A 26,517-nucleotide genomic window follows, 5' to 3' on the forward strand; every position below is an offset into this window, starting at 1 on the left:
TATTTTTCTGTATTTTCCTCCCATCCCAATTTAGTCGTTATGCCAATTCCCCCCTCCCCTTCCTGGTCGTTGAGCACATGTGCCCCCCACTGGTCGGTCTAGGGAGCCCTGAAGTCTATCACATGCTTCCTCCGATACATAGGAGACCATAGCTGTCAACATTGGGATTTGAAAAAACAGGAGATTTCGCCCCTCCCAATGTAGTCTCCTCCCCCTTGTATGTATATATTTTCTGTTAGGATGTTTGTTGACAGCTGCTCTCTGCTGAGCTGCCTCGTCGCTGCTATCTGCTGGTCAAAACCTGTATGTACCCAAGGACTGGGTGAACTACTAATTGCTACATTAAATTAATCAGATACCTGGTTGAAAGTGAAATGCTGTGTACATCCCTGCATTAAATGAATGAAAGTGTCAGTGTTTCTGTAGAGGAGATGGAACGCCTGCTCTTGTCGGCATTGCGCAGCCGTGGAATCGCAAGGCCATAGATTTAGAATAGATAGAAAGGGCACATTGCAGTGTTTCCCACAGGATTTTCAGAGACTATGGGGGGTGAACCTCCGACCCTCTAGGGCAGGGGTTACTGTGGTACCACAAAGAGCCACATATCAGTGTTTCTCAACCTTTTTTTTTCAGTCACGGCACCCTTCATGTGTTTATAGGTCTCACCGTCCGGCCTCTGAAGTTGTTAATGTCTTTTTTATTTGGGCCTCACAGGGTTAAAAGTACCCTGTGAGACCCCCGGTTGCAAAATTACAAAATCATGTTTAGCCATTAAAAGAATAAAAAAAAAAGTCTGTAAATGTTTATTTAAAAAATGTTAAGCACATGTATAGTCAATTGGTCCTGTTGTTCAGCCTCACAATGCTATTTGATAGTAAATGTGTTTATATGTCCCACTCTCTGAAGTTGCTAATGTCTTTTTAAGTTGGGCCTCACAGGGTTAACCTCTTATGCCCGAAATATACAGTAAAAGTGTATATTTTCAGCATTACGTTTGTTTACCAATGATTTAACTGTTATTAGTGAAATATAAGATTATAGAAATCTCAGGGCATTGAGTCGGAAATCGGTGCATATTGACAGGAGGAAGTGGAGCAGCCAAAAGTGATTACCGGTAGTCTTTTGAAGGAAGAGGCTCTGGGCTTTCGAATTTCGAAAAACTACCCTACCCAGCTCACGCCAGCCCCTGTCAATCGTCTGACTTCTGGATTTACTTTTTTATTTCTCTTATTTTTGGGGATTATCTCCCACAAACCTGAACGTTATTGCCATAAAACAGAACAGTTAGTTTCTCTACCTTTCTGTGAACGTCTAGCAAAAAACGGTGTTGCAATATGATGAAAAATGGTGGAGAAATTTACATTATAAAAAAGATGGCAGAATTCAGTACTGTATCTACAAAACCTGTTTAATCATCTTCCCTTTATTCATTTGCTTAGATTTTTCAGGTCTGGTAAATTTTAGCATGGTGTTATTCACAGTCAAAGATAAAACATATTTTTTTAAATATAATTGATATTCTCCTTTGGTTCATTACAATTTACTCAAGCCTAGTAACTAACAGACACACTATTTCTGACACTGGGAATACATTCCCTGAGATCCATAGATGTCCCTAGATTCAGATACCAAGAACATGCAAATGGACCATTTAAAGAAAAATCTGAATGTTTATTCTACGTCCTTATGGAATGAGTGACATACAAAAACAATTATATCAAAAAAAAAATATATATATATATTATAATAAAAAAAAATGTATGGATGGAAGAGCCACACATTGACGGGCAAAGAGCCACATGCGGCTCGCAAGCCGCGGGTTGGCCACCCCTGCTCTAGGGGGGTCCGGGGGCATGCCCCCCCGGAACTTTTTTTTGTGTGTACATTTTAAAGTTAAATGCATCAATCTGGTGATGCAAAATAAAGAGGCTAGATCTATGATGAACTTTGTGCTCAAAACACAAAATCGACTAGATTGCAGTGCTTCCCAATCCTCTCCTCGGAGCACCCCAGCCGTTCCATGTATTTGTTAAATTCCACCACCAGCACACCCGATTCAACTTAACTAACCCTTTATTAGTTTAATCAGGTGTGCTGGTGGTGGAATTTAACAAATACATGGAACAGCTAGGGTGTCTCGAGGAGAGGTTTGGGTACCACTGCACTAGAGCATTCATTTGAGCCATCAAAGAAATGAAGCAAAAGTGGTTACCTGTGTTGAACTGGTTTATTTTTTAGAAAATAAAAAAATAGTGGATTACTATTACGACTACTACCACTGCCAATACTACTGATACATCCCTATAGGGAGGTGTAGTGGTTACGTCATTGCCGTTTTTTGTGTTCCACCCTCTGTCCAACCCAATGCATTTCCCCATTGCCCATTTTCTATTTTTCTCCCATCCCAATTTCGTAACATCCAATTCAACCCTCCCCTGTCTCGAACGCTGTTTCTTGCCTCCCACAAGCCGGCTGCAATGTGGACTAAGTCATACATAGCACAAGTCCCCTTCGATACTCGAGGTAACAGCAGTCTCATCTTTTCACCTGCGCGGCGCGATCTTTCAGCGTCAGGGGTCTGCGTTTTGGAGGGGCGCCGCCCCCATAGCTTCCTGATTCTACTGCGCAGGCGCACCAACCGACCTGTAGGAGTCGCTGTCCACAACGCCCGATCCCCACCCATCAGTTTCCCACCCCCTAATACTGCCAATGTGTATTAGTACGGACGACCAGCTAAACTGAAAAGCAATGTGGAGCGCTGGGCTCGAACAGGCGAACCCAGCGTCTCCAGTATTTGTGGTGAGCGCCTTGCCCACTGCACCACGTAGCCGCGCCCCCAATGCCCATTTCTAAATAGTCTCGTTTAAAACAAATAAAGCATTGGCATGGTGTACATTTCTGTGCTTATTCACCCACAAGCTATAGCTCAACATGAAAATATTCGCAATTAATCATAAAAGAAAATCGTCACATTTTATTTCAACCAAAAATGCTTAAAAAATCAAGATTTCAAGATACAACAGTTTTATTTGTCACTGCATACAGGTATACAGTGAAATGCGGGGGGTCTCGCCCGCAACGATGTGCATAATACAAGTAATGATAATAAGAGTCCAACCAAGTAGGCATATCGGTATCTGTACATGAGCTATTTACAGAGCATGGTAGGACATGCTAGGTCCTGTGGCAGTGCAGTACACTGTTAGCTACGGATGAGGCCTTGGGTCTTTATGTACACTGCTATACAATGCAATATTATACAATCTCAAGCTATACTATTCTTAAAGTGACCTTTCCTTCTGTAAAGTGTCCATAGTGTGAGTGTGTGCAGCATGAGTGTGTGTGTGCTCATGTTAAAGTGACTGCTAGTGTGTGAGCGTGTACAGTGTGTGTGTTGTGTGTGTGCTCATGTGTGCTTGTGCGTCGAGAGTTCAGTGTTCAAGGCTCTGATGGCCTGGGGGAAGAAGCTGAGCCTAAGTCTCTCTGTCCTCGTTACTGGTGCTCGCAGGCGTTTACCTGACCGCAGCAGCATGAACAGGCTGTTGTTGGGGTGGTGAGGGTCTTTCATTATCCTGCAGGGATTTGCACCTCTTGTTGTATAGGACCTGCAGGGTTGGTAGTGCAATACCCGTGGTACGCTCGGCTGAGCGCACAACTCTCTGTAGGGCCTTCTTGTCCTGTGCCGTGCTGTTGCCATACCAGGCAGTGATGTTTCCAGTCAAGATGCTCTCTACAGCTCCGGAGTAGAAGGACTGGAGTATCTTCCCAGATACTCTGAACTTCCTTAACTGTCTCAGGTGGTAGAGGCACTGCTTTGCCTTTTTTAAGACTGAGTCTATGTGTGTTGTCCATGTCAGGTCCTCTGATATGTGGACCCCCAGGTACTTGAAGCTGCTCACCCTGTCCACGGTAGCCCCGTTTATCCTCAGTGGTGTGTGTGTCTCCTGCTGTCTCCTCCTAAAATCCACGATCAGCTCCTTGGTTTTACCAATGTTCAGGAGCAGGCTGTTGTCCTGGCACCAGCGTTCCAGTACCTCAACCTCCTCCCGGTTCTCGTCGTTGTCCGAGATCAGCCCCACCACCACTGTGTCGTCCACAAACTTCACTATGGAGTTGGAGCTGAACTTTGCCACACAGTCGTGTGTGTATAGTGAGTACAGCAGGGGGCTCAGAACACAGCCCTGGGGGGACCCGATGCTCAGGATGATGGTGTTGGAGGTCTGACCCCCCACCCTGACCGCCTGGGGCCTTTCGCTCAAAGTCCAGTATCCAGGCGCTCAGAGCGGAGCTCAGACCCAGCTCGATCAGCTTGTCCACCAGTCTGGTGGGGACTATGGTGTTGAACGCTGAGCTGTAGTCAATGAACAACAGTCTCACATAGCCCCCCTTCTGGCGGTCAAGGTGAGAGAGGGTGCTGTGCAGTACTTGGGAGACCGCGTCGTCAGTGGACCTGTTTGGCCTGTATGCAAATTGCATAGGGTCCATATCACTGGGGAGGGAGGCACAAATGTGATCCTTGACCAGCCTCTCGAAACATTTTATGGCCACAGAGGTGAGTGCACCGGTCTGTAGTCATTGAGACATGTTGGGGAGGGTTTCTTTGGTACAGGGATGATGGTAGACATCTTGAAGCAGGCAGGGACCACTGACTCCGCCAGGGATCGATTAAATATGGCGGTGAACACAGGGGCTAGCTGGTTAGCACAGGACTTAAGTATGCGTCCTGTTATTCCGTCTGGACCAGCAGCTTTTCTGGTGTTCACCTGCATAAATGCTCTTCTCACACTGTGTACCGACAATGATAGAGCGTCCCCGCCCCCCCCACCCCCCCCCCCCCCTCCACAACAGCCGGCGCGCCAGTGACGTCACTAAAAATAATGTTAGTGATGGAAGGGAACTCATTTTATGCAAAACTGGAAAACTTTTCAATTTCCAATGCGGCAGAATTGTTACAATAGCCGATAATCCATTTTCCCAATGATAAATCCCTATATGGGTGGAACAACCAGTGACGCCAGACTACACCTCCCTATTGAAATAAGAATAAGAAAAACGTTTAATTTTTTTAAACATTTTAATACATTTTTCTTTGGTTCATTATACAACTGTGGCAGGACTAATTCGACTGTGGCGGGAAACCCTGCATTGTGGTGTATCATAATTAATTTGTTGAATACAATAGAATTTTTATAACGTTGACGCCTTTGAGGTGCTTTGGTACCATGAGGTGCAAGCATAGTCGTAGTACCCTTGAATGAGTGCTCCTGCCAGAGTCTTTAGGGTATTCTTGTTTACCAGAGAGGAGATCCGGTACAAGAATCTAGTTCGTTGGTTGACTTTTTTTTATTATGACACAAATTAAGGAATATTTACACTAAGTTCTCTTTTACCTCTTATTTAATTCATTCATTAATTTAATTGTAGGTACTGTTTATATTGTACATAGTCCTGTGTGTTGTATATTGTGTCCTATGTTACTTTTGTGTTTGTCTCTTTCTATATACACCGTGGGAAGGGGGGGCACGTAATCGAATTTTTCTGTATGTCTTGCACAAATTGGAAAATGACAGTTGACTTTGACTTTTAACATGTGTCTATTGTGTCAGACACTAATTGTAATGTTAAAAATGGATACTGCTGTAATATAAAGTGAAATTCTACCATGCCTCAATGTATCAACTTTAAACATACACTAAATGTTAATGTTAGAAATGTTAATTTCCATTATTTCCACCATGTGCAACATTTCCTAAGAACAGCAATGTCCATTCTATCAACCCCAAATCTGTGCTATGAGCTCAATTCTCCCGGTGCATGCAGAAGTAGAATTGCTGTCTTGTTTTGGATGAATGAGTAGAAATGAAAAACGGAAATCTTGTTTTATTAACGTCTAGCCAATCAACCGCTTCTTTTCACCTGGCAGCGCGGACTCTCACTGAGAGGGTGTAACGTGTGGAAGGATCACACTACCCCCCTTAGATCCTATCCGCGCTGAGCAGGCGCCCCGACCGAACTGTAGGAGTCGCTGTTTACAACGACCCGGACCCACCCCGCCAGCTTTCCCACCCTCTAATACAGCCAATTGTATTAGTGTGAATGGCCAGCCAAGCTGGTGACAATGCTGGAGCTGTGAGCTGGATTCGAACAGGCGAATCCAACGTAGGGCTATAACTTTTTAAATTGTATTGCTATATTGACATTACTATGGCCCATTCAACATCGATTATCTATCGTTCAGGATGTGGGAACGTTATACTTTTTCATTCATACAAAAATACCTTCTAGAATATAAGTGTTTTTATCGTTTTCTGCAGTAATTCCTAGAACGTGAGTTATAGGCCTAAACGCATATATAGATTATCGATTGCCGTTTCCCCCCTATACACGCTATATTAAAAAATGTAACTGTATATGATCGGTATACGTTATGCTTCATCATGCGTGGAGGAAAGGGGGGGGGGGGGTCGTTTATAATTCCCAGATCATCAGTAAATGCTTTATGTAGTATGGGTGGGTATATTGATCAGATTGTTTGCAAACAAGGAAACTCACAATTGGGTTGAAAATAACGTTAGTGTCCTCCTACCGTGCGCCAAATGAGACTGGCGGTGAAAGATCCCAAGTATAGGACGTCGATCGCCTAGGTCCATTTCTGGTTTGTATGTCGCAATAAACGCAGAAATCATATAGATTATTAAGTTTAGAAAGCGATCCATTATGTACATTGTGTCTGTCGGGAGTCATGCAACAATATCTGACGGCCGGATGAATTTAATCGACGCACAGCCCCCATATCCTGTTTGCCAGTGTAACTCGCCCGACCATCCACCAGGCGGCGGTATTGAGCCGTCGTGGCCTTCACCTTTAGGGTCCAGCTGGAGCGTCGCGGGTGTATATATGAATTATGAATGCCATGGCGAAAAAATGAAATATTGATCTCAAAATCGCTGCACAGCGTTATTGGCAGAATGCGCATGGCGGGCAATAACGCTTTAAAGCGTTTCCGGCGCTGGATGTGTTAAAGTAGTTTTGACATGTGATATAGATAAAGATATTGTTTCATTGTGTATTGATTAACTTTACATTTGCGCTTCATTACTTTACAAAAGTTATACTGGCACATGGGTCTAATACAGCAATGGATTATGGGTAATGCAACGTTAAAGCAGTGCCAATGTAAGACTGACTTTACATTAAATGAATGACAATAATATAGTATAAAGTAGGGTATTATTTGGACCAAAGAATGGTGTTGTCTCACCCTACTCGCATGTTGAGGGAGAGCGGTGCACCATACATTATACACTGAGAAACCACGGCCGAGAGTGAGCTCTCCGGGAACAACCCCACTTTGCCCGACAGTTTGTCGGCAACCTTCTTCCGTTCTGACTTCATTTGCTAATGTTCTAATCTACACTGTCGTCACGAATGGGAATTGCAGCCATTTTGTATAAATAAATAAAATACGGGAAAATATTTTGACGGCGGGAGAGAAGGTTGAAATACGGGAGAATCCCTGGAAAAACTAGAGGGTTGACAGGTATGTAGGAGACAGCCAGCAGCCTCTTTTCACCTGACAGCGAGGACTCATTGGTCAGGTGTAACGCGTGGGAGGTCACACTACCCTCACCATTTCCCTCCCTCGCTGTGCAGGCGCCCTGACCGACCTGTAGGAGTCGCTGTTTACAACGACCAGATTACCACCCACCGGCTTCCCTCCCGCCGACACCGGCAATCGTGTCAGTATGACGGCCGGCCAAGCCGGAGCCACCGCTGACTGCCGGATTCGATACCAGTGTCTCTGTGGTGGTAGACAGACGCTTAGTCCGATGTACTACCCGGCCGCCCTCTAATTGAGATAATATTTCTAAAAAATATATATTAGTTTGACCAAGGAAAGCAACAGTTGTGATTGGAGGGTTGTGCCAATTTCAGGGGGCCAGCACCAGCATTTGTTGTCGAAGTTGTAATTTGGTCAACTGAGTTTCTGTAGTCGTCCAGCAGGAACTCTAGAAACGAGACATCTCCAGGCTGGGAGGCGCGCTACAAATAACGTTTAGCGGAAAATCTTCACACATCCACTGAAAAAGGCATAGATTTAAAAGATCAATCTTGGAATTTTAAGAATCAAATGAAATTAAATAAAACCGACGGGGGTTTAGCCTTTCCAGACTTCTACTATAACTTTTTTTTTTATCCACTTTTTCTCCCATTTTAAATTTTTCTCCCATCCCAATTTCGTATCGTCCAATTCAACCCTCCCCTGTCTCACGCTGTTTCTTACCTCCCACAAGCCGGCTGCAATGTGGACTAAGTCATACATAGCACGAGTCCCCTCCGATACTCGAGGTAACAGCAGTCGCATCTTTTCACCTGCGCGGCGCGATCTTTCAGCGTCGGGGGTCTGCGCTTTGGAGGGGCGCCGCCCCCATCGCTTCCTGATTCTACTGCGCAGGCGCACCAACCGACATGTAGGAGTCGCTGTCCACAGCGCCCGATCCCCACCCATCAGTTTCCCACCCCCTAATACTGCCAATGTGTATTAGTACGGACGACCAGCTAAACTGAAAGCAATGTGGAGCGCTGGGCTCGAACAGGCGAACCCAGCATCTCCAGTATTCGTGGTGAGCGCCTTGCCCACTGCACCACGTAGCCGCCCACTTCTACTATTACTTTAAAGCGTTCTCTTTAAGACCACTGATCACCTGGTTTGATTTTCAAGCATCGGTATCCTGGAGACCATTAGAGGAGAACATAGTGGCACCACATAGACTGCAGGATATAGTGTACACCAACTTATCAATTAAACAATGCAACTTGAGATTTGGCTCTCTTATTACACATGTGATCCGGATATGGCGTGACACAGAAAAAGTGTACTAACCACCATAAATGGCACAGGCATTCTCCCCTATTTAATAACAATTTAATCCTTATTGCACAACAACCAGATACCCTAGATGGGAAAAGAAAGGCATACACACATTGGGGGATATCTTTGATGACCATGGTCTCTGCAGTTATCAAGATATATTCAACAAATTTAACCTCACCAGTTCCACTTATCTCTTCTATCTACAAATAAGAGCAGCTTTGAGGGCTCACGGAGTCCCATTAGATTTTCCACTTGAGCACCACAGATTTCACAAATTCTTTTATGACAAGGAGACGTCGAGAGGCTTCGTCTCTGACTTTTTTTTTTTTTTAAACTTTGACCAGTCAGCTGGTTCTTTTAGCGTTTATCGCTTTTTCATCGCATTCATACTTGGTCAAGTTCGACCGACAGAAGCAGGCTGAAAGGGTTCAGATGGGGGGGGAAGACACTCTGGGAAAGGCACGGCTGCCGTCCGGGATTCGAACGCGCCTAGCCCCAGATCCGTGACGAGCACGGTTGTCCACGGCGCTGAAATAGCACTCGCGGTACGTGGTGAGCTACTGGATCTCCCTCGTCTCTGACTTTTATCGCCACTTACTTACGTCCTCATATGTGACCGCGACCAGTGCTTTAGCCCACATGTCTCCATTTTCATTTTCCAGATTTTTTCAGATTATGAAAGTACAGAATGTAAGCTTTCAAATGATGTGTCATACTTTGAAATATGAGAATGTTTTGAATATCATATATTCATTTAAATCTTGTAACTCAGTCTGTTGTCTAAAACACTCAAGGGGAGAAAACGCCTCTCAAAGATGTTCACACTTCAGCTAGTTTGGGGGGGGGGGGGGGCGTGGACAACTACCCTCACCTGAATGCGTCCATCGTTAACGTTAATGACTCTCTCTGTGTGAATGCCTTTACCTGGCTCAGTGAATCTGAATCCCAACACGCAGCTTTATTCAGATGCAAAAATAAACCCAGCCCCCACCTCTCCTCTGTGGAGAGCACAAACTGTGTTTCAAAATGGCCTTTTTTAAACACAGAATTCTTACAATTAGAGTTATTACATCTGTTCGCTGTTGTACTAAATATGTTCTTCAACTCTCGAACTGTAGTTATATATAAAAAAAAAAAAAAATGTTATTGTGTCTATCTGTCATTTCACCCTGGCGACTTGTAGGCTACATCACCAGACTGGGTCACATATAAGGTCCTTCCCCTAGACTCGGTTTGGAGGAAGGATATCCCAAACCTGGAAGTAGATTTTGATTGGGATGCAGTCTGGGAAAATGTTCGGCTATCATCATGCAACCCAGATCACCAACAGATTAATCTTAATTTTGTTCATAGGACTTACCTGACCCCTAGACGATTGCACCTAATGGGTCTCAGAACGGACTCTCGATGCTCCTTGTGTTCAAACGTTGCTATTGGTACATATATGCATATGTATTGGGATTGCCCTCCTGTCAAGACTTTCTGGGAAAATGTAACCAATCAATTATCAGAATTTGTCTGACCATACCTACACTGCCTTCTGTATTGTTGTTGAATGATGTTTCTCAGTTATCGACCTCTGTACATGTAAAGAGACTCATTTTGGCGGGTCTTACGGCTGCCAAAAAGTTGATAGCGTCACGCTGGATTCAACCGGATAAAATGTGCCGGAAGATATGGGTTCTTACCTATCTCGATGTGATTTATCTAGAAATATCTACTGCACAAATTGTAGCTGTTAATGAAGCCAGCATAGCAGTCTGGGTAGCTGTGGTGGAGAAGATAAAGGAATGCATATCAATTTGTAATTTTCTGATGTTAAATGAGTAGTGGATGTATAGTCCAAGTGGGGATCCTGAGGGGGGGGGGGGGGGGGGTGAAAATGTGATTTACGTTGGAATACTCCTTTGCCAACTTGCTGTACTTTGCTTGCAGGTCTGCAGCCATTATTGCTGGATTATGAATAGCCCCAACTTTAGCCAAGGTAACGTTATGGCTAAACCTTTAACGTTAGTTAACGCTAGCTTTCGGTTAGCTGTTCAATGCTATTAATAACACAACCAAGCAAACCCATCACAGCTCCCCGTCAACACCCCTCTCTCGGGAAGATGGCATTTAAGAAAGTATCTGCTGTTAAAATTACACAAACATTCGTTTTGTGGCATTAACGTTATATAGTTAGTGTTACACGTTCAATAACATCAGCATATTATTTACCCGAAGATAGCGAGTAAGCAAGGCATTACTCCGTTCATAGCTCAGTTCCATTCCGTTGCTCATTCCGTACCCAACTACCCATTCTGCAATCTGTTAATAAAGTTTTCAACCAGACAAATTTATAGAAAAGCTTTGTTTTATTATAACATTTGTTGCAGTAAAATCATTGTGTCTCGTTTGGTCATCTTGTGGAGTGCTGGTCGGCGGGCAGCTAACGTATTAGCTTGTTGTGGTTCTCGCAAGCAGATCAATGGCGGCATGCCCGGAAGTAGAAAATGAATAAACGCTTGCCGATTGGTGGTAAGAACAGCAGGAGGTGGGTGCTAGCGGTGTGACGTAATTGGCCGAATCGACTGTCAATCAAAATGGTTCTATTGCATTGGTTGAGAGCGCTGGTTGAGAGAATAGTATCCATCTGCAGGCCGCCAGACGATACTGGGAGAGGGATAGTGCTACATGGCATGGTGGAATTAATACCATAAACATATTTCTTGATGTTTCCTTTTTTTAAGTAAGTAAAGAGGCCTACAAATACAAACATACACATACAAATATACAGTAGTTTCATAAAAATAAAAAAATTACAAAAAATATATTAAAAAAAAATATTAAAAAAAATTACAAATACTTATTTTTTGCCACACATATCGGTATCGGCCGATTGTGTTAGTTGAACAATCGGTATCGGTGGCCAATTTTCATATCGGTGCATCCCTAGTTGTAACAGTGTGGTGATGTGTGCAGGTTTTAACAGTGTGGTGATGTGTGCAGGTTGTAACAGTGTGGTGATGTGTGCAGGTTGTAACAGTGTGGTGATGTGTGCAGGTTGTAACAGTGTGGTGATGTGTGCAGGTTGTAACAGTGGTGATGTGTGCAGGTTGTAACAGTGTGGTGATGTGTGCAGGTTGTAACAGTGTGGTGATGTGTGCAGGTTGTAACAGTGTGGTGATGTGTGCAGGTTGTAACAGTGGTGATGTGTGCAGGTTGTAACAGTGGTGATGTGTGCAGGTTGTAACAGTGTGGTGATGTGTGCAGGTTGTAACAGTGGTGATGTGTGCAGGTTGTAACAGTGGTGATGTGTGCAGGTTGTAACAGTGGTGATGTGTGCAGGTTGTAACAGTGTGGTGATGTATGCAGGTTGTAACAGTGTGGTGATGTGTGCAGGTTGTAACAGTGGTGATGTGTGCAGGTTGTAACAGTGGTGATGTGTGCAGGTTGTAACAGTGTGGTGATGTGTGCAGGTTGTAACGGTGTGGTGATGTGTGCAGGTTGTAACAGTGGTGATGTGTGCAGGTTGTAACAGTGGTGATGTGTGCAGGTTGTAACAGTGTGGTGATGTGTGCAGGTTGTAACAGTGTGGTGATGTGTGCAGGTTGTAACAGTGTGGTGATGTGTGCAGGTTGTAACAGTGGTGATGTGTGCAGGTTGTAACAGTAGTGATGTGTGCAGGTTGTAACAGTGGTGATGTGTGCAGGTTGTAACAGTGGTGATGTGTGCAGGTTGTAACAGTGTGGTGATGTGTGCAGGTTGTAACAGTGGTGATGTGTGCAGGTCAGTGATGCCACAGATTACTTGTAAAAGTAATCCGATTACTGATTACTGATTACTCCTTTAAAAAGTAATCTTAGTTACTTTACTGATTACTTGATTATCAGAGTAACTTAGTTACTTTGAAAGTAACTAGGTTACGAAGTCGTCGTCCCTGCTGCTGCCACAACATAAGAATGACAAAAAAAAATTAGTAAAATGTACTCAGTTTGAGTAAAATGTACTAATAGGGCAGGTAGGCCTATCTTGCTATCTATAGATCTATAGATTTCACAAAAGATAAATGGTCAATAACACCACATGTAGGCTGATATGTAGCCTACCTTTGAGGCCTGCCCCATTCAGATATGGTTCTACGTTATTATTATTTATTATTGTGTGAATGAATGAATGAATGAATGAATGAATGAATGAATGAATGAATGAATGAATGAAAACTTTATTTAACAGATTGCAGAATGGGTACAATACAGTACGGCTCAATACACACAATTGTTAAGGGGATGCAGACCAGAGAAAGACGTGTGTCTTGTTTCCATCAGGGTCCCCCATTTTCAATTCATATAGACATTTATGACATACACAACATACATGACATTTATGGCATAGGGACATATAGGTATTTAGTACTGATACATTTGTGACATAAGCGGTATTCAAATATACAGTACTGTTACCCCTAGATCATGACAGAGTATATACATATGATGGGGAGGGGACTGTACATTAGGAGGGGGTGGGTGGGTGGGAGGGAAATATACATACGGCGGGGAGGGAATATATATACTGCAGTGTTGTCAGTGTGCTACTGACAACCTACATACTGCAGTATGGTGTTCCATGTTCATGAATTATAGTGCAATGCAAAAGATGTTTAACTCAAAGGTGGAACATACTGTTTGGCTGGTGGTGCAGCTCCGAGTCCTGTAGAAGTCGACGGTCGTGCAGCTGCTGTATATTCCATATGCGGTAGACAGTATTTTGTTTCCTCCGCAAAGTGAATGTTTTTTTCACCCAGCTTAACAAACGTTAAGTAGACTAGTGAACTTCCAGTGCAAGAAAGCGTTACGAATACGAGCGCGAGCTTCTCCCTGCTAGCGCGCAGTTTAGGTCAGCCTGAAAATAACAATAACAGCCCCGCCCACCAGCATGGCTCAACACGCCAGGTTGCGTGCTGTGACGTCACTCCCCAATACAAGGAAAAGCTTTCCAAACATATATTTGACTGTCGAAAACGAAAGAAAATACTGCATTCCGCCTGCATTATGATGAGATAGTAACGAAATAGTAATGCACAGCCACTTGGACAAGTAACTGCAATCAGATTACTGGCTTGTAAAGATTAACGCGTTAGATTACTATTTTCGGGGAAAAGTAATCAGATTACAATAACGCGTTACTTAGTAACGCGTTAGTGGCATCACTGGTGCAGGTTGTAACAGTAGTGATGTGTGCAGGTTGTAACAGTGGTGATGTGTGCAGGTTGTAACAGTGGTGATGTGTGCAGGTTGTAACAGTGGTGATGTGTGCAGGTTGTAACAGTGGTGATGTGTGCAGGTTGTAACAGTGGTGATGTGTGCAGGTTGTAACAGTGTGGTGATGTGTGCAGGTTGTAACAGTGGTGATGTGTGCAGGTTGTAACAGTGGTGATGTGTGCAGGTTGTAACAATGTGGTGATGTGTGCAGGTTGTAACAGTGTGGTGATGTGTGCAGGTTGTAACAGTGGTGATGTGTGCAGGTTGTAACAGTGTGGTGATGTGTGCAGGTTGTAACAGTGGTGATGTGTGCAGGTTGTAACAGTGGTGATGTGTGCAGGTTGTAACAGTGGTGATGTGTGCAGGTTGTAACAGTGTGGTGATGTGTGCAGGTTGTAACAGTGGTGATGTGTGCAGGTTGTAACAGTGGTGATGTGTGCAGGTTGTAACAATGTGGTGATGTGTGCAGGTTGTAACAGTGTGGTGATGTGTGCAGGTTGTAACGGTGTGGTGATGTGTGCAGGTTGTAACAGTGTGGTGATGTGTGCAGATTGTAACAGTGTGGTGATGTGTGCAGGTTGTAACAGTGGTGATGTGTGCAGGTTTAACAGTGTGGTGATGTGTGCAGGTTGTAACAGTGTGGTGATGTGTGCAGGTTGTAACAGTGTGGTGATGTGTGCAGGTACCACGATGGAGACGCCTATATCATCGATGTCTCCCAGTCTGTGGAACACGACCACCCTCACGCTCTGGAGTTCCTGCGCAAAGACTGCAGCAACGTCAACGGTAGGTTGTGTGGTTTGGTGCCCTGGTGGGTCATGTGAAGATGAGGTTTGATGCCCTGGGTCATGTGAAGATGAGGTTTGATGCCCTGGGTCATGTGAAGATGAGCCGCTCTCCTGATGAGTTGCTCCTGATGAGTTGCTCTCAGAGAACTTCTTCTCTCAGGCGTGCACGGCGCGATCACTTTTCATTTGCATGAAGGTGGTCTTTCAAGGCCAGATCTCTCTCTCTGCATTTTGTTTTACTTAATGGTTAATTGTGCCTATTTTCAACCTAGACCCTATTTTTAGCATCTTACAGATAAATTCCAACCAAAAGCTTGTCATATGGGAACACATGAGCAAGTTGTGTTTGAGTACTTGAGTTGTATGTAACTCCCACCTCCAATTCAGTCCAACGGGGCAACCATGTAACAGTTGAAGCATGAGTCATTTCAAATCAAATAAAATGTATTTGTAAGGCCCGACAACACACGTTAATGTTCCCATGGGCCGGACACGTCTTCTTTAACCCTTTCACTGCCACACAACAGCGGGTTAACCCTTTCACTGCCATGTGACAGCGGGTTAACCCTTTCACTGCCACGCAACAGCGGGTTAACCCTTTCACTGCCACGCAACAGCGGGTTAACCATTTCACTGCCACGCGGTAGCGGGTTAACCCTTTCACTGCCATGTGACAGCGGGTTAACCCTTTCACTGCCACGTGACAGCGGGTTAACCCTTTCACTGTCATGTGACAGCAGGTTAACCCTTTCACTGCCACACGACAGCAGGTTAACCCTTTCACTGCCACGCGACAGCGGGTTAACCCTTTCACGTTCCAAAAAGTAACTAAATTACTTACTCAGTTACAAATTATAAAAGTAACTAGTTACTTCAGAAAGTAACTATTGCGTTACTTTCATTTTTTTTTTTTACATAAACAACATACACAAATCTAAACTATTTTAATGTTGCTGTGGGACAAAGTGTGACTAGCCTCCAATCAAATGCCATGTGTAGGCTATGTAGATATTATAATTAGTTCAAGTTCTTTAATAGTTGTCATACAGAAGTACAGAATACTTTCATACAAAATGCTTCTTACTGTTACGCTCCAGAGACTGTGCTAGACAAGATAGTATCAAATAACATAATTTAGCATGTAATTTAGAAGAAGAAAAATGAGGTCACAGTGTTCGGTATAGACATATGTACAATGTTCTGAGTTACCATATAATATACAATACTATGCAGTGTACTAATGTACAGTACTATCTAGTGCAAAGCAGAAATGGGATGAGGTACAATTTTAGGTACAATTTACAGTAAGGTGTACGAGTTGTAGTGCAATCCTTCATCAATAAATATAAAGTGTGGGGAGTGGGTGCTACAGTGTGTTTGTTTAAAGTGGGTGTGTGCTATAAAGTGTGTGGAGTGGGTGCTACAGTGTGTTTGTTTAAAGTGAGTGTGTGCGTGTGGATGTGTGTGCTATGTGCGTTTGGTGGTTGTTGTTGTGTAGTGTTCATTCATTGTTCGTTTAGCAGCCTGATGGCCTGGGGATAGAAGCTTCTTCTGAGTCTTTCTGTGCTCGCCTTGAGACTCCGGTATCGCTTGCCTGACCGCAGCAGTTCAAAGAGGCAGTTGTTCGGGTGACTGGAGTCTTTAATGATTCTCTTAGCCTTGCCCTTGCAACGCTTGTTGTAAATGTTCTGGAGGGTGGGGAGCCCCCCTCCAATTGTGCGTTCGGCTGAACGTGTCACTCTTTGTAGTCTGCTTCGGTCTTGTGCAGTGCTATTCCCAAACCAGGAGGTGATGTTGCCGGTCAAGATGCTCTCTATTGTACATGAGTAGAAGTTCTTAAGGATCTTCTGACTGACTTGGAACTTCCTTAGGCGCCTGAGGAAGTAGAGGCGTTGTCGTGCCTTCTTCACAACACTGTCAATGTGTGTGGTCCATGTCAAGTCCTCGGATATGTAGGCTCCGAGGTACTTAAAGCTGTTGACTCTCTCAACTGGTGCCCCGTCGATGCTGAGGGGGCTGTAGTCCTTGACCCCCGACCTCCTGAAGTCCACAATCATCTCCTTTGTTTTGCTGACGTTCAGGGAGAGGCTGTTTTCCTGGCACCATCCCGCCAGGACCTTGACCTCTTCCAGGTAGGCCCTCTCGTCGTTGGCAGAGATCAGGCCCACCACCACTGTGTCGTCAGCAAATTTGATGATTGTATTGCTACTCCGCTGAGCCACACAGTCGTGTGTGTACAGGGAGTAGAGGAGGGGACTCAGAACACAGCCCTGGGGGGCCCCTATGTTGAGGGTGATGGATGAGGAGGTGCAGTTGCCTGCTCTCACCACCTGGGGTCTGCCAGTCAGGAATTACTTTATTATATTATATAGTGGATCATACAAATACAAACAGAATAGATGTTTTGGAACTTTTGATATGTATTGCCCCTCAACAGGCCACAACTGGGCAACATTAAATTATGCTTGTTAAGCACTATACCAAAAATAAATAACAAATATATACTGATTGATTGAACATTTTAATTAACAGATTTCAGAATGGGTACAATACAGTACGGCTCAATACACACAATTGTTAAGGGGATGCAGACCAGAGAAAGAGTTTCGTCTTGTTTACATCAGGGTCCCCCATTTTCAATTCATGACATTTATGACTAAAGTCTTTCTCTGGTCTGCATCCCCTTAACAATTGTATGTATTGAGCTGTACTGTACTGTACCCATTCTGCAATCTGTTAATAAACTTTTCAATCAATCAATGACATACACAACATACAGATATAAGAATCTAATCGAATCATCTAAACCAGGGGTCAGGAACCTTTTTGACTGGGAGAGCCATAAAAGCCAAATATTTCTAAATATATTTCATTGAGAGCCATATAGTATTTTTAACATATAATATATTAAATATGTCTTACTTTTAATGCGACTTCTGGTGCTGCATGGTTTTGCTGATGGCCTTGTAATCTGGTTCATACGTGGTGAGATTGAGCTTCATGCAGGCGTTGAGGCTTCCATCAGTTAAACGTGAGCGTAGGTTGGTCTTAATGTTCCTCATATGCGAGAATGACTGCCCACATGCATATGTAGAGCCAAACATGGTCAATACGGCAATACTCACGCTGCATTGTGTGGTATGTCACAGGAAGCTCGTTCCAAGTTTTAAGAATCAGCTGGTCTTCAGGTTGAAGATTTTTTATTTCTGTCCACTTGTGTTCCCTCGCCAGCTCTGCTCGCTATATCTTCAGCTACAGATACTATTAGCTGTATCTTCAAAACTAATTTCTGTTTACTTTAAAATGACACAGTATTATTAAGAAATATCACAAGTATTAAAAAAAAAAAAAATTTTTTTTTTTTTTTTTTTTTACAAAAAATTCTGGGAGCCATATGCTGTCACCAGAAGAGCCATATATGGCTCGCGAGCCATAGGTTCCCGACCCCTGATCTAAACTAATCTAATCATTACATTTAAGACATGCATGACATACAGATATATATATATCTCTGAGCAGCTGAAGCCTGTGCTATTAAACCAGGAAGTGCAGCACTGTTGATAAGGCTGTCAGCACTGCAGTATAGCCACTCAGTGCCCTGCGCTGCAAAGAGTGAACACTGAACACAAAACGCTCAAGGACCCGCGGTCTCATGTTGACATTGTGTTGTTCGTTCGATTCGTTTTTGAGCTCAAAACGTACACTACACGGACCGCGGTCTCATGCTGACTGATCAGTGATCGCTTGTCTTGTCGCGCTGTGTGTCAGACTCTGGATGCTTTAGACACCCGCCCACCTCCACCTCTGATTGGCTTACCATGACATTGTATTCAACCTCAGCCAATCGTCAGCATGTATGCTTGGCTCGCGCACTGTCCACTAAACAAGGAAGAACATTATTATTGCCTCTCGGCGCAGAGATATGTCTGATGAAAGAAACAGGTTCATTCATAGTAACGCGCCGCATTTTTTTGTAGTAACGGTAACGACGTTATTAAGATTGGAAGAGTAATCCGTTAGATTACTCGTTACTGAAAAAACGAACGTCGTTAGTAACGAAGTTACTTATAGTGCCGTTATTCCCATCACTGTTGGCTACACATGTGTCGGAGGAAGCATGTGATAGTCTCCACTCTCCCAGACCGACTGTAGGGGGTAGGTGCGCAGCGACCAGGAAGGGGATTGGGAATTGGCATAAAGACTAACATTGGGATGGGAGAAAAACGGAGGAAAAAGGAGGGGGGAAAAGATAAAAAGAAAAAAGATAAAAATTAAAATAGCAATGTAGTAAATGGTATCGTATAAAGAATATATATATAATTTGATAATTGAATGGCATCTCATCAACCAAACCAGTATGAATAAGATAGAGCAGGGGTTCTCATCAACCAAACCAGTATGAATAAGAGAGCAGGGGTTCTCATCAACCAAACCAGTATGAATAAGATAGATCAGGGGTTCTCATCAACCAAACCAGTATGAATAAGATGGAGCAGGGGTTCTCATCAACCAAACCAGTATGAATAAGATAGAGCAGGGGTTCTCATCAACCAAACCAGTATGAATAAGATAGAGCAGGGGTTCTCATCAACCAAACCAGTATGAATAAGATAGATCAGGGGTTCTCATCAACCAAACCAGTATGAATAAGATGGAGCAGGGGTTCTCATCAACCAAACCAGTATGAATAAGATAGATCAGGGGTTCTCATCAACCAAACCAGTATGAATAAGATAGAGCAGGGGTTCTCATCAACCAAACCAGTATGAATAAGATAGATCAGGGGTTCTCATCAACCAAACCAGTATGAATAAGATAGAGCAGGGGTTCTCATCAACCAAACCAGTATGAATAAGATGGAGCAGGGGTTCCCATCAACCAAACCACTATGAATAAGATGGAGCAGGGGTTCTCATCAACCAAACCAGTATGAATAAGATGGAGCAGGGGTTCCCATCAACCAAACCACTATGAATAAGATGGAGCAGGGGTTCTCATCAACCAAACCAGTATGAATAAGATGGAGCAGGGGTTCCCATCAACCAAACCACTATGAATAAGATGGAGCAGGGGTTCTCATCAACCAAACCACTATGAATAAGATGGAGCAGGGGTTCTCATCAACCAAACCACTATGAATAAGATGGAGCAGGGGTTCTCAAACTTTTTTATAGCATGACCCCATTTTATTTAGGATTTCTTTTTTGGCGACCCCACACTTAATGTATCGTGTAATTTCAACATGGAATTAAGGAATATCAAAATAAAAGCACACGTTGTGGAACTTGATCATGCATTTTTTTTAGAACATTTAATTACAGCACTATGTTATCGATACACATTTATAAAACAAGGCATATTTAGCCAAAATATGTTGGCAGAACATTTTTTTTACTTACCAATGCGCGACCCGACCCCACTATCACCTACCCACGACCCCACTTTGGGTCGCAACCCGTACACAATCAACAATTCGAGGAAGTTAGCGATCTCTCCTCAGCTCTCCCCCTCGAGGCGCGAGTGTCTGTGTCAAAAGCAGGGGGAGAGACAGAGGAGAGATCGCACCGTGGTATGAGCCTCTCTCTCTCCCTCTCTCTATCTGTCTCTCTTTTGGGGAAATGCTGTCTGACAGGAAAACCGTGACGTGCGTGTGTGCATGGGTGCTCGGCTCAGTCGCGAGTGTGCGTCACACACACGCTCGCTCTCGCTCTCTCTCTTCCCCAAAGTTATCTGCCAGTGCAGGTGGGTGACTGTCACTCAAAGAGCATTGCGAGTATGGGCGGAGCCCAGCCAAAAACAGCTTGGAATCTGGCAGGGCAGAAAGTGCTGCTCTACAGTACTTGATTAGAAATACAAAACAATGGGGCGGCTGAGTGGCGCAGTGGGCAAGGCGCTCGCCACTAACGCAGGATATGCTGGTATCGAGCCCAGCTCTCGGCGTTGATACCGGCTTGGCCAGTCGTCATACTAACACAATTGGCAGTGTTAGGAGTGGGAAAGCCGGTGGGTGGGGATTGGACGTTCTGGACAGCGACTCCTACAGGTTGGTTGGTGTGCCTGTACAGCAGAATCAGGAAGTATCGGGGGCAGCGTGAGCCTCCCACGCGTTACTCCTCGCCGCTGAGAGATCGCGCTGTTCAGGTGAAAAGATGCGACAGCTGCCTCCTCGTGTACCGGAGGGGACACGTGATGCAAGGCTTGGTCCTCACTGCAGCCGACCAGTGGGAGGCATAGTCTAGCAACGTTCAAGACAGGGGAGGGGAGAATTGAAGGGACAATTGGCGAGGCGAAATTGGGATGGGAGAAAAATAAGGAGAAAAAGTGGATAAAAAAAAGAAGAAAAATACAAAACAATGAAGAAAAAAATAATAATATTACAGATGTGTTCCATAGAATCTTAGTTCTGTAAAATTACCCAAATAGTGAAAGAAATAGCTAAATAGTTCCCCTTTAATGCTCTCCTCGTTCCCAACAGACTTCTTCCTGAAGCACGACGTGCCGGTGATGACCATGAGGGAGCTCTTTGAGTTTGTCACCGACCCCTCCATCACCAGCGACAACATCGACCTGTACTTGGACAAGGTTTGTATTGGGTTTAGGGTTTTAAGAAATATTGGTCGGTTTATGCAGTTATATGTATCTACAGTGTGCAGTAAATATGTATGTATGTATACATTTATGCATGAGATTAGGTCTTATGGGATTTGTATGATTGTTAATAGGTCTGATCAGTCACATAATCAATTCAGAAATATAGGGATTGAACAATATAAGTCTGTGATTGCTGGACTGCTTAAAGAAAACTCCTTAAAACTCACATCTTTAACATGGCCTTTGACCCCTAACTTCCTCTTGAACATGGCCTTTGACACCTAACTTCCTCTTCAACATGACCTTTGACACCTAACTTCCTCTTCAACATGACCTTTGACCCCTAACTTCCTACATTTAACACTTTGAGTGCCAGCCATGAGAAATCCCGTTAGTTCATGCCATGCGTTGAGTGCCAAGAACGAGAAATCTCGTTATTTAATCGTTATTTTTTTTATTATCGATTTCCATTCATTTTTCATCAATCTAGCCTCACGTTACCAGTGGGGATCTATCTGAGCTCGAACAGGGAAAATACCGCCCCCTATCGTCTCTTCGGATGGTATTGCACCCATTGGATTGGACTAAATGAAATGGATGGGACATTTTTTTTCCGGAATCCACATTTTACTTGTCAGGCATGTAACCGGAGACGATCCCAGTCATTGCCCACCATCAGAACAGCGTGGAATATGTGTTTCCAGTACCCAGCATTGGATCAATAAACACGATCGATATTTGGAATAATCTTTTTGGAGAACATCTGATCTGAGGTAAGGAATCTATTTTACCAGTCTTGGGATAATCAGAGTTTTTTTCACCTATATCTCAGCGTGTCCCATATGTGTGTGTGTGGCTGTGAGTGTGTGTGTGCTGATCAGGAAATAAGATAATCGATTTTCTGCCCGCTTCTCTAGCGTGCATAAGTACACATATACTATCGATAATCTAGTGTTTATTTGAAAACGATTCATAAATAGGCCGAAAAATGACCGTGTTTTGTGTATTCCAGTAAAGCGCGATTCCTGCAGAATCTTTTTTTTTCTTTTTGGAAGTTTAAAAAAACGAGCGTTTTTCAAAATGGTATAAAAACGGTAATGTAACGATTAAAAAAACAATCCGTTTCGACAATGTTGACTGCAAACAAGTCATTGATAAGCGACGGGTGTATTAGACACATAGCCATAATTTAAGATATAGTTTATGCGTTCGCAAATGTGATCGCCCTCCCATTGACTACAGCGCTGGCACTCAAGCGCTATTTCTGGCGCCCCCTGCTGGCACTCAAAGTTTTAATGTTGTGTGTCTGTCCACCATGTTTGTTATTGTTATCGCCCTATGTAAAGCTACCTTGGGTTTCATGAAAGGTGCTATACAAAACAAAGTTATTATTATTATTATGACTACATTTCTTTTGTCTAGTCATCGGGGTTGGTCAGAGTTAACCCGACCTATGTGTGACCCAGTTGAAGGATGGTTTCTCTGTGTTTTAAGGCGATGACCATTGCTTCTGAGAGGACGGCAGAGGAGCGATCTAATCAGGACCAGGTGGACGAGGAGGTAAGGAAGGAGGACTCGTCATGCCGCACGTCAACAAACAGGTTAACTCTTTCACTGCCACACGACAGCCGGTTAACCCTTTCACTGTGACAATACTAGAGAAGGTTAGGCCTTTACTATCACACAACCGACGGCGATGCTCCATGATTAGCATCTAATGATGGAGCATCACCGTCGATTGTGTGATAGTAAAGGGTTAACCTTCTGTCGTGTGGCAGTGAAAGGGTTAACTGTCGACACAAAGGGGAATCGAACCCGGTCTCAGTCTATTGACTGAGCGGGCAAAAGTTTAACCACTACACTGTTCGCACCACATGTCAGTTGAGAAGGTGTCAGGTTAACTGCACTAAATAAATCTGGCAACGTGCACTGTGTCGTATGAAGCACAGGCAATGTTCTGGAAAGCCTCAGAGGTTCAGGAAAGCGAGATGGTTAACCCTTTCACTACCACACTACAGACGGTTAACCGTCGCAGTGAAAGGGTTAACCTAGTGGGGTTATTGAAAGGGTTAACCTTCTGTAGTGTGGTTGTGAAAGGTTTAACCTTCTGTAGTGTGGTTGTGAAAGGGTTAACATTATGTATTGTCGCAGTGAAAGGGTTAACTGTCTAGTGGGGTTATTGAAAGGGTTAACCTTCTGTAGTGTGGCAGTGAAAGGGTTAGCCCTTTGTCACGTGGCAGTGAAAGGGTTAATCTTATGTATTGTCGCAGTGAAAGGGTTAACCGTCTGTAGTGGTATTGAAAGGGTTAACCTTCTGGAGTGGTTGTGAAGGGTTAACCATTTGTCACGTGGTAGTGAAAGGGTCAACCGTATTGTCGCAGTGAAGGGGTTAACCGTCTGTAGTTTGGTAGTGAAAGGGTTAACCGTCTGTAGTGGTGTTATTGAAAGGGTTAACCCTCTGTGGTGTGGTAGCGAGAGTGTTAAGGCTTGTGTGCGTGTCCCCCGTCACTGCAGGTGTTTAAGAACGCGTACATCCCGAGGACACTGAAGGAGGTCAGTCACTACGAGCGCGACGTGGACGACATGGCGAAGATGACGGAGGAGGAGTCCGCGCTCAACATGCAGAACGACAACGTGAGTCGCGCCGGCTCCGAGACGAAAGAGTTTGGAGTGTTTTATTCTCACAAAATATCATCATTCTCCAATAGTTAGCACAGGGTTCTCAAACTTTTTTATACCACAACCCCATTTTATTTAGGATTTTTTTGTGGCGACCCCACACTTAACCCTTTGGGTGCCGTTAATGTAGAACTACGTTTCTGTCGCCAGACGGTTGAGTGCCGGAAACGTAGATCTACATTTTTCTCACAGTATTTCTTTTATTCGCTATTGCCATTTTCATAATTCAGCGGGGCACCTTGTGCATGCTGTACTGAATGTGTCTGAGCTGGCAGACGGTCTTATACCGCCCTCTAACGCCTTCGGCCGCTTTTGCACTCCATTAGGAACGATGTAGTTTCTTTTCTCTACCGAGCTGCGGCATGGGGGCGGGTCCTAAACACTCCGGCAAAACATGCGCTTGTAGTGATGGCTTGGACAACTGACCCCGCCCGCCCGTTCATGTGCAATGCCCAATAACGTTGGAGACAGGATCGCTGTGGATAACTGGAATGGCGATCAGATAATTGGATAATTTTTTTTGCATTACATCAGAGACCAGGTAAGGACTCTATATATCCAATCTTGCGTTGATCTGATATATTTTTTTCCCCGTGATTGAAGCTGTCTGTGTGTGCTGTGTGTGGCTGTTTACCGTTGGGTGCAGGAGGGCGGGGGGGGGGGGGGGCATTTCATGTATGCACGAGGAGACATAATAATGATAATCTAGCGTTGATTTCATGAAGATTCGATAATCAGGTGAAAAATTTCAACGTGATAAGTAGGGCTGTCTTAAATACTTCGAAGCTTCAAAGCTTCGTTCGATGGCACAAGCTTCGAACATTAAAAAAAAAATCGAAGTTTAATTAAAAAAAAAAAATGTTACTTCGATTTGTGTGGGTAGGTGGGTGGGGCCGGCCATTGGGTGGGGCCGGGGGACAAATACACTGGAGGAAAGTAGCTCAGCACTGCCCAAATTATATCATCACTATTGCCTGTTTGAAGGATATCATCCTCGAACACATATACACCTACATGCCTTGTAGAATTCCACACGTAAGAAAGAAAGATACTGGGATGAATAAACAAAATAGGAAATAAAATGTAGAAATGCATGCAATACATAAATAAATATAAATCTCCATATATGAAATGGAACATTTAGATAAGGTGCTACTGAGATGTTTTGGTGAGTTATTTGTTTTTTTGTGGAAGTAGCCCTTCTTAAAAATGCATGAACATTCACTGATAATTGGTCTGTACTGTAGTGGAGTCTACAAGGTCTACATTGCCGGACCATGTAGAATCCGGACCTTGTAGACTGACATAATTCTGTGCATAGTTTAGTCTACACAGGCTTTTTTTCAAATAATCAAAATCTTACTTCATTCATCTTAAACATTCTTGATTTGGGGGATTGGTAGTTCCCATGAAATCTGAAGTTCAAACGACAACAGCGATCCACCTTGAATTAAATCACACAGCCGAGTGAAACCTTGTTGGCTGCGTCACAGTCACGAAAGGGGCTACTTAATTAATTAATCCAATCCACTGTATTTATAGAGCACATTTAAAAACAAAGTTTACCAAAGTGCTGTACAAGTCCCACAACATAAGATAAAAAAAAATTAATGTAATTTTTTAATTTTTTTAAATTTTTTTTAAATATGGAGCTCGGCCCCGAAGCTTTGATTGCCAAAAAAAGCTTCGAAGGTCAGCCCTAGTGATAAGTGGATTCCACTAAAACGCAATTTCCGCGTCTTTTTCCTGGAATTACTCAGAAGCACCCAAACTATTCATATTCAAAACGGAAATGTACGGATGAAAAAACAATCTGTTTTGTGCATGTTGACTGGAAGCAACTCACTGACAATCGACGCTGTTATTAGATCCATAGCTATAATATAAAATATAGGTTTAGCTCTACAAACAAGGTGAGCGTTTACATGGGGTTAATGGACAGCAAGACCAGATGCACTTCCCGGAAGGGGCGTGGCACCCAATGTATGTATCGCATAATTTCAACGTGGAATTAAGGAATATCAAAATAAAAGCACACATTGTTGAACTTGATCATGCATATTTATTAGAAAATGTAATTACAGCACTATGTTATCAATACACATTTATAAAACGAGGCATATTTAGCCAAAATATGTTGCCAGAACATTTTATTTTCATTTTTTTTATACTTGCCAACCCCACTGTCACCTACCCACCACCCCACTTTGGGTCGCGACCCGTAGTTTGAGAACCGTTGGTCTAGAAGAATGAATGGAGTCGATGTGACACAGTGTGGACAGCCTCGGGTGACAGCCAGGTCCAGGTCTGGACGTCTGGAAGTTCTCAGTACTGATGGTCGGTT

At 43.7% G+C, this 26,517-nt stretch overlaps 1 protein-coding gene across 1 annotated transcript in view; it reads left to right on the forward strand.

Annotated features, from left to right (window-relative positions):
• The window catches only part of riok1 (RIO kinase 1 (yeast)), a 131,174-nt gene that overhangs the window by 74,594 nt on the left and 30,063 nt on the right, over positions 1 to 26,517 (forward strand). The window contains exons 11-14 of the mRNA XM_084312731.1: positions 14,798 to 14,901; positions 21,379 to 21,485; positions 22,989 to 23,054; positions 24,009 to 24,128. Coding sequence (XP_084168857.1) covers positions 14,798 to 14,901; positions 21,379 to 21,485; positions 22,989 to 23,054; positions 24,009 to 24,128 — 397 coding nt within the window. The remainder of the gene's footprint in view (positions 1 to 14,797; positions 14,902 to 21,378; positions 21,486 to 22,988; positions 23,055 to 24,008; positions 24,129 to 26,517) is intronic.

The sequence above is a fragment of the Notolepis coatsorum genome, assembly GCF_963971535.1.
Source record: "Notolepis coatsorum genome assembly, chromosome: 4".
In the NCBI taxonomy this organism is placed as follows: domain Eukaryota; kingdom Metazoa; phylum Chordata; class Actinopteri; order Aulopiformes; family Paralepididae; genus Notolepis; species Notolepis coatsorum.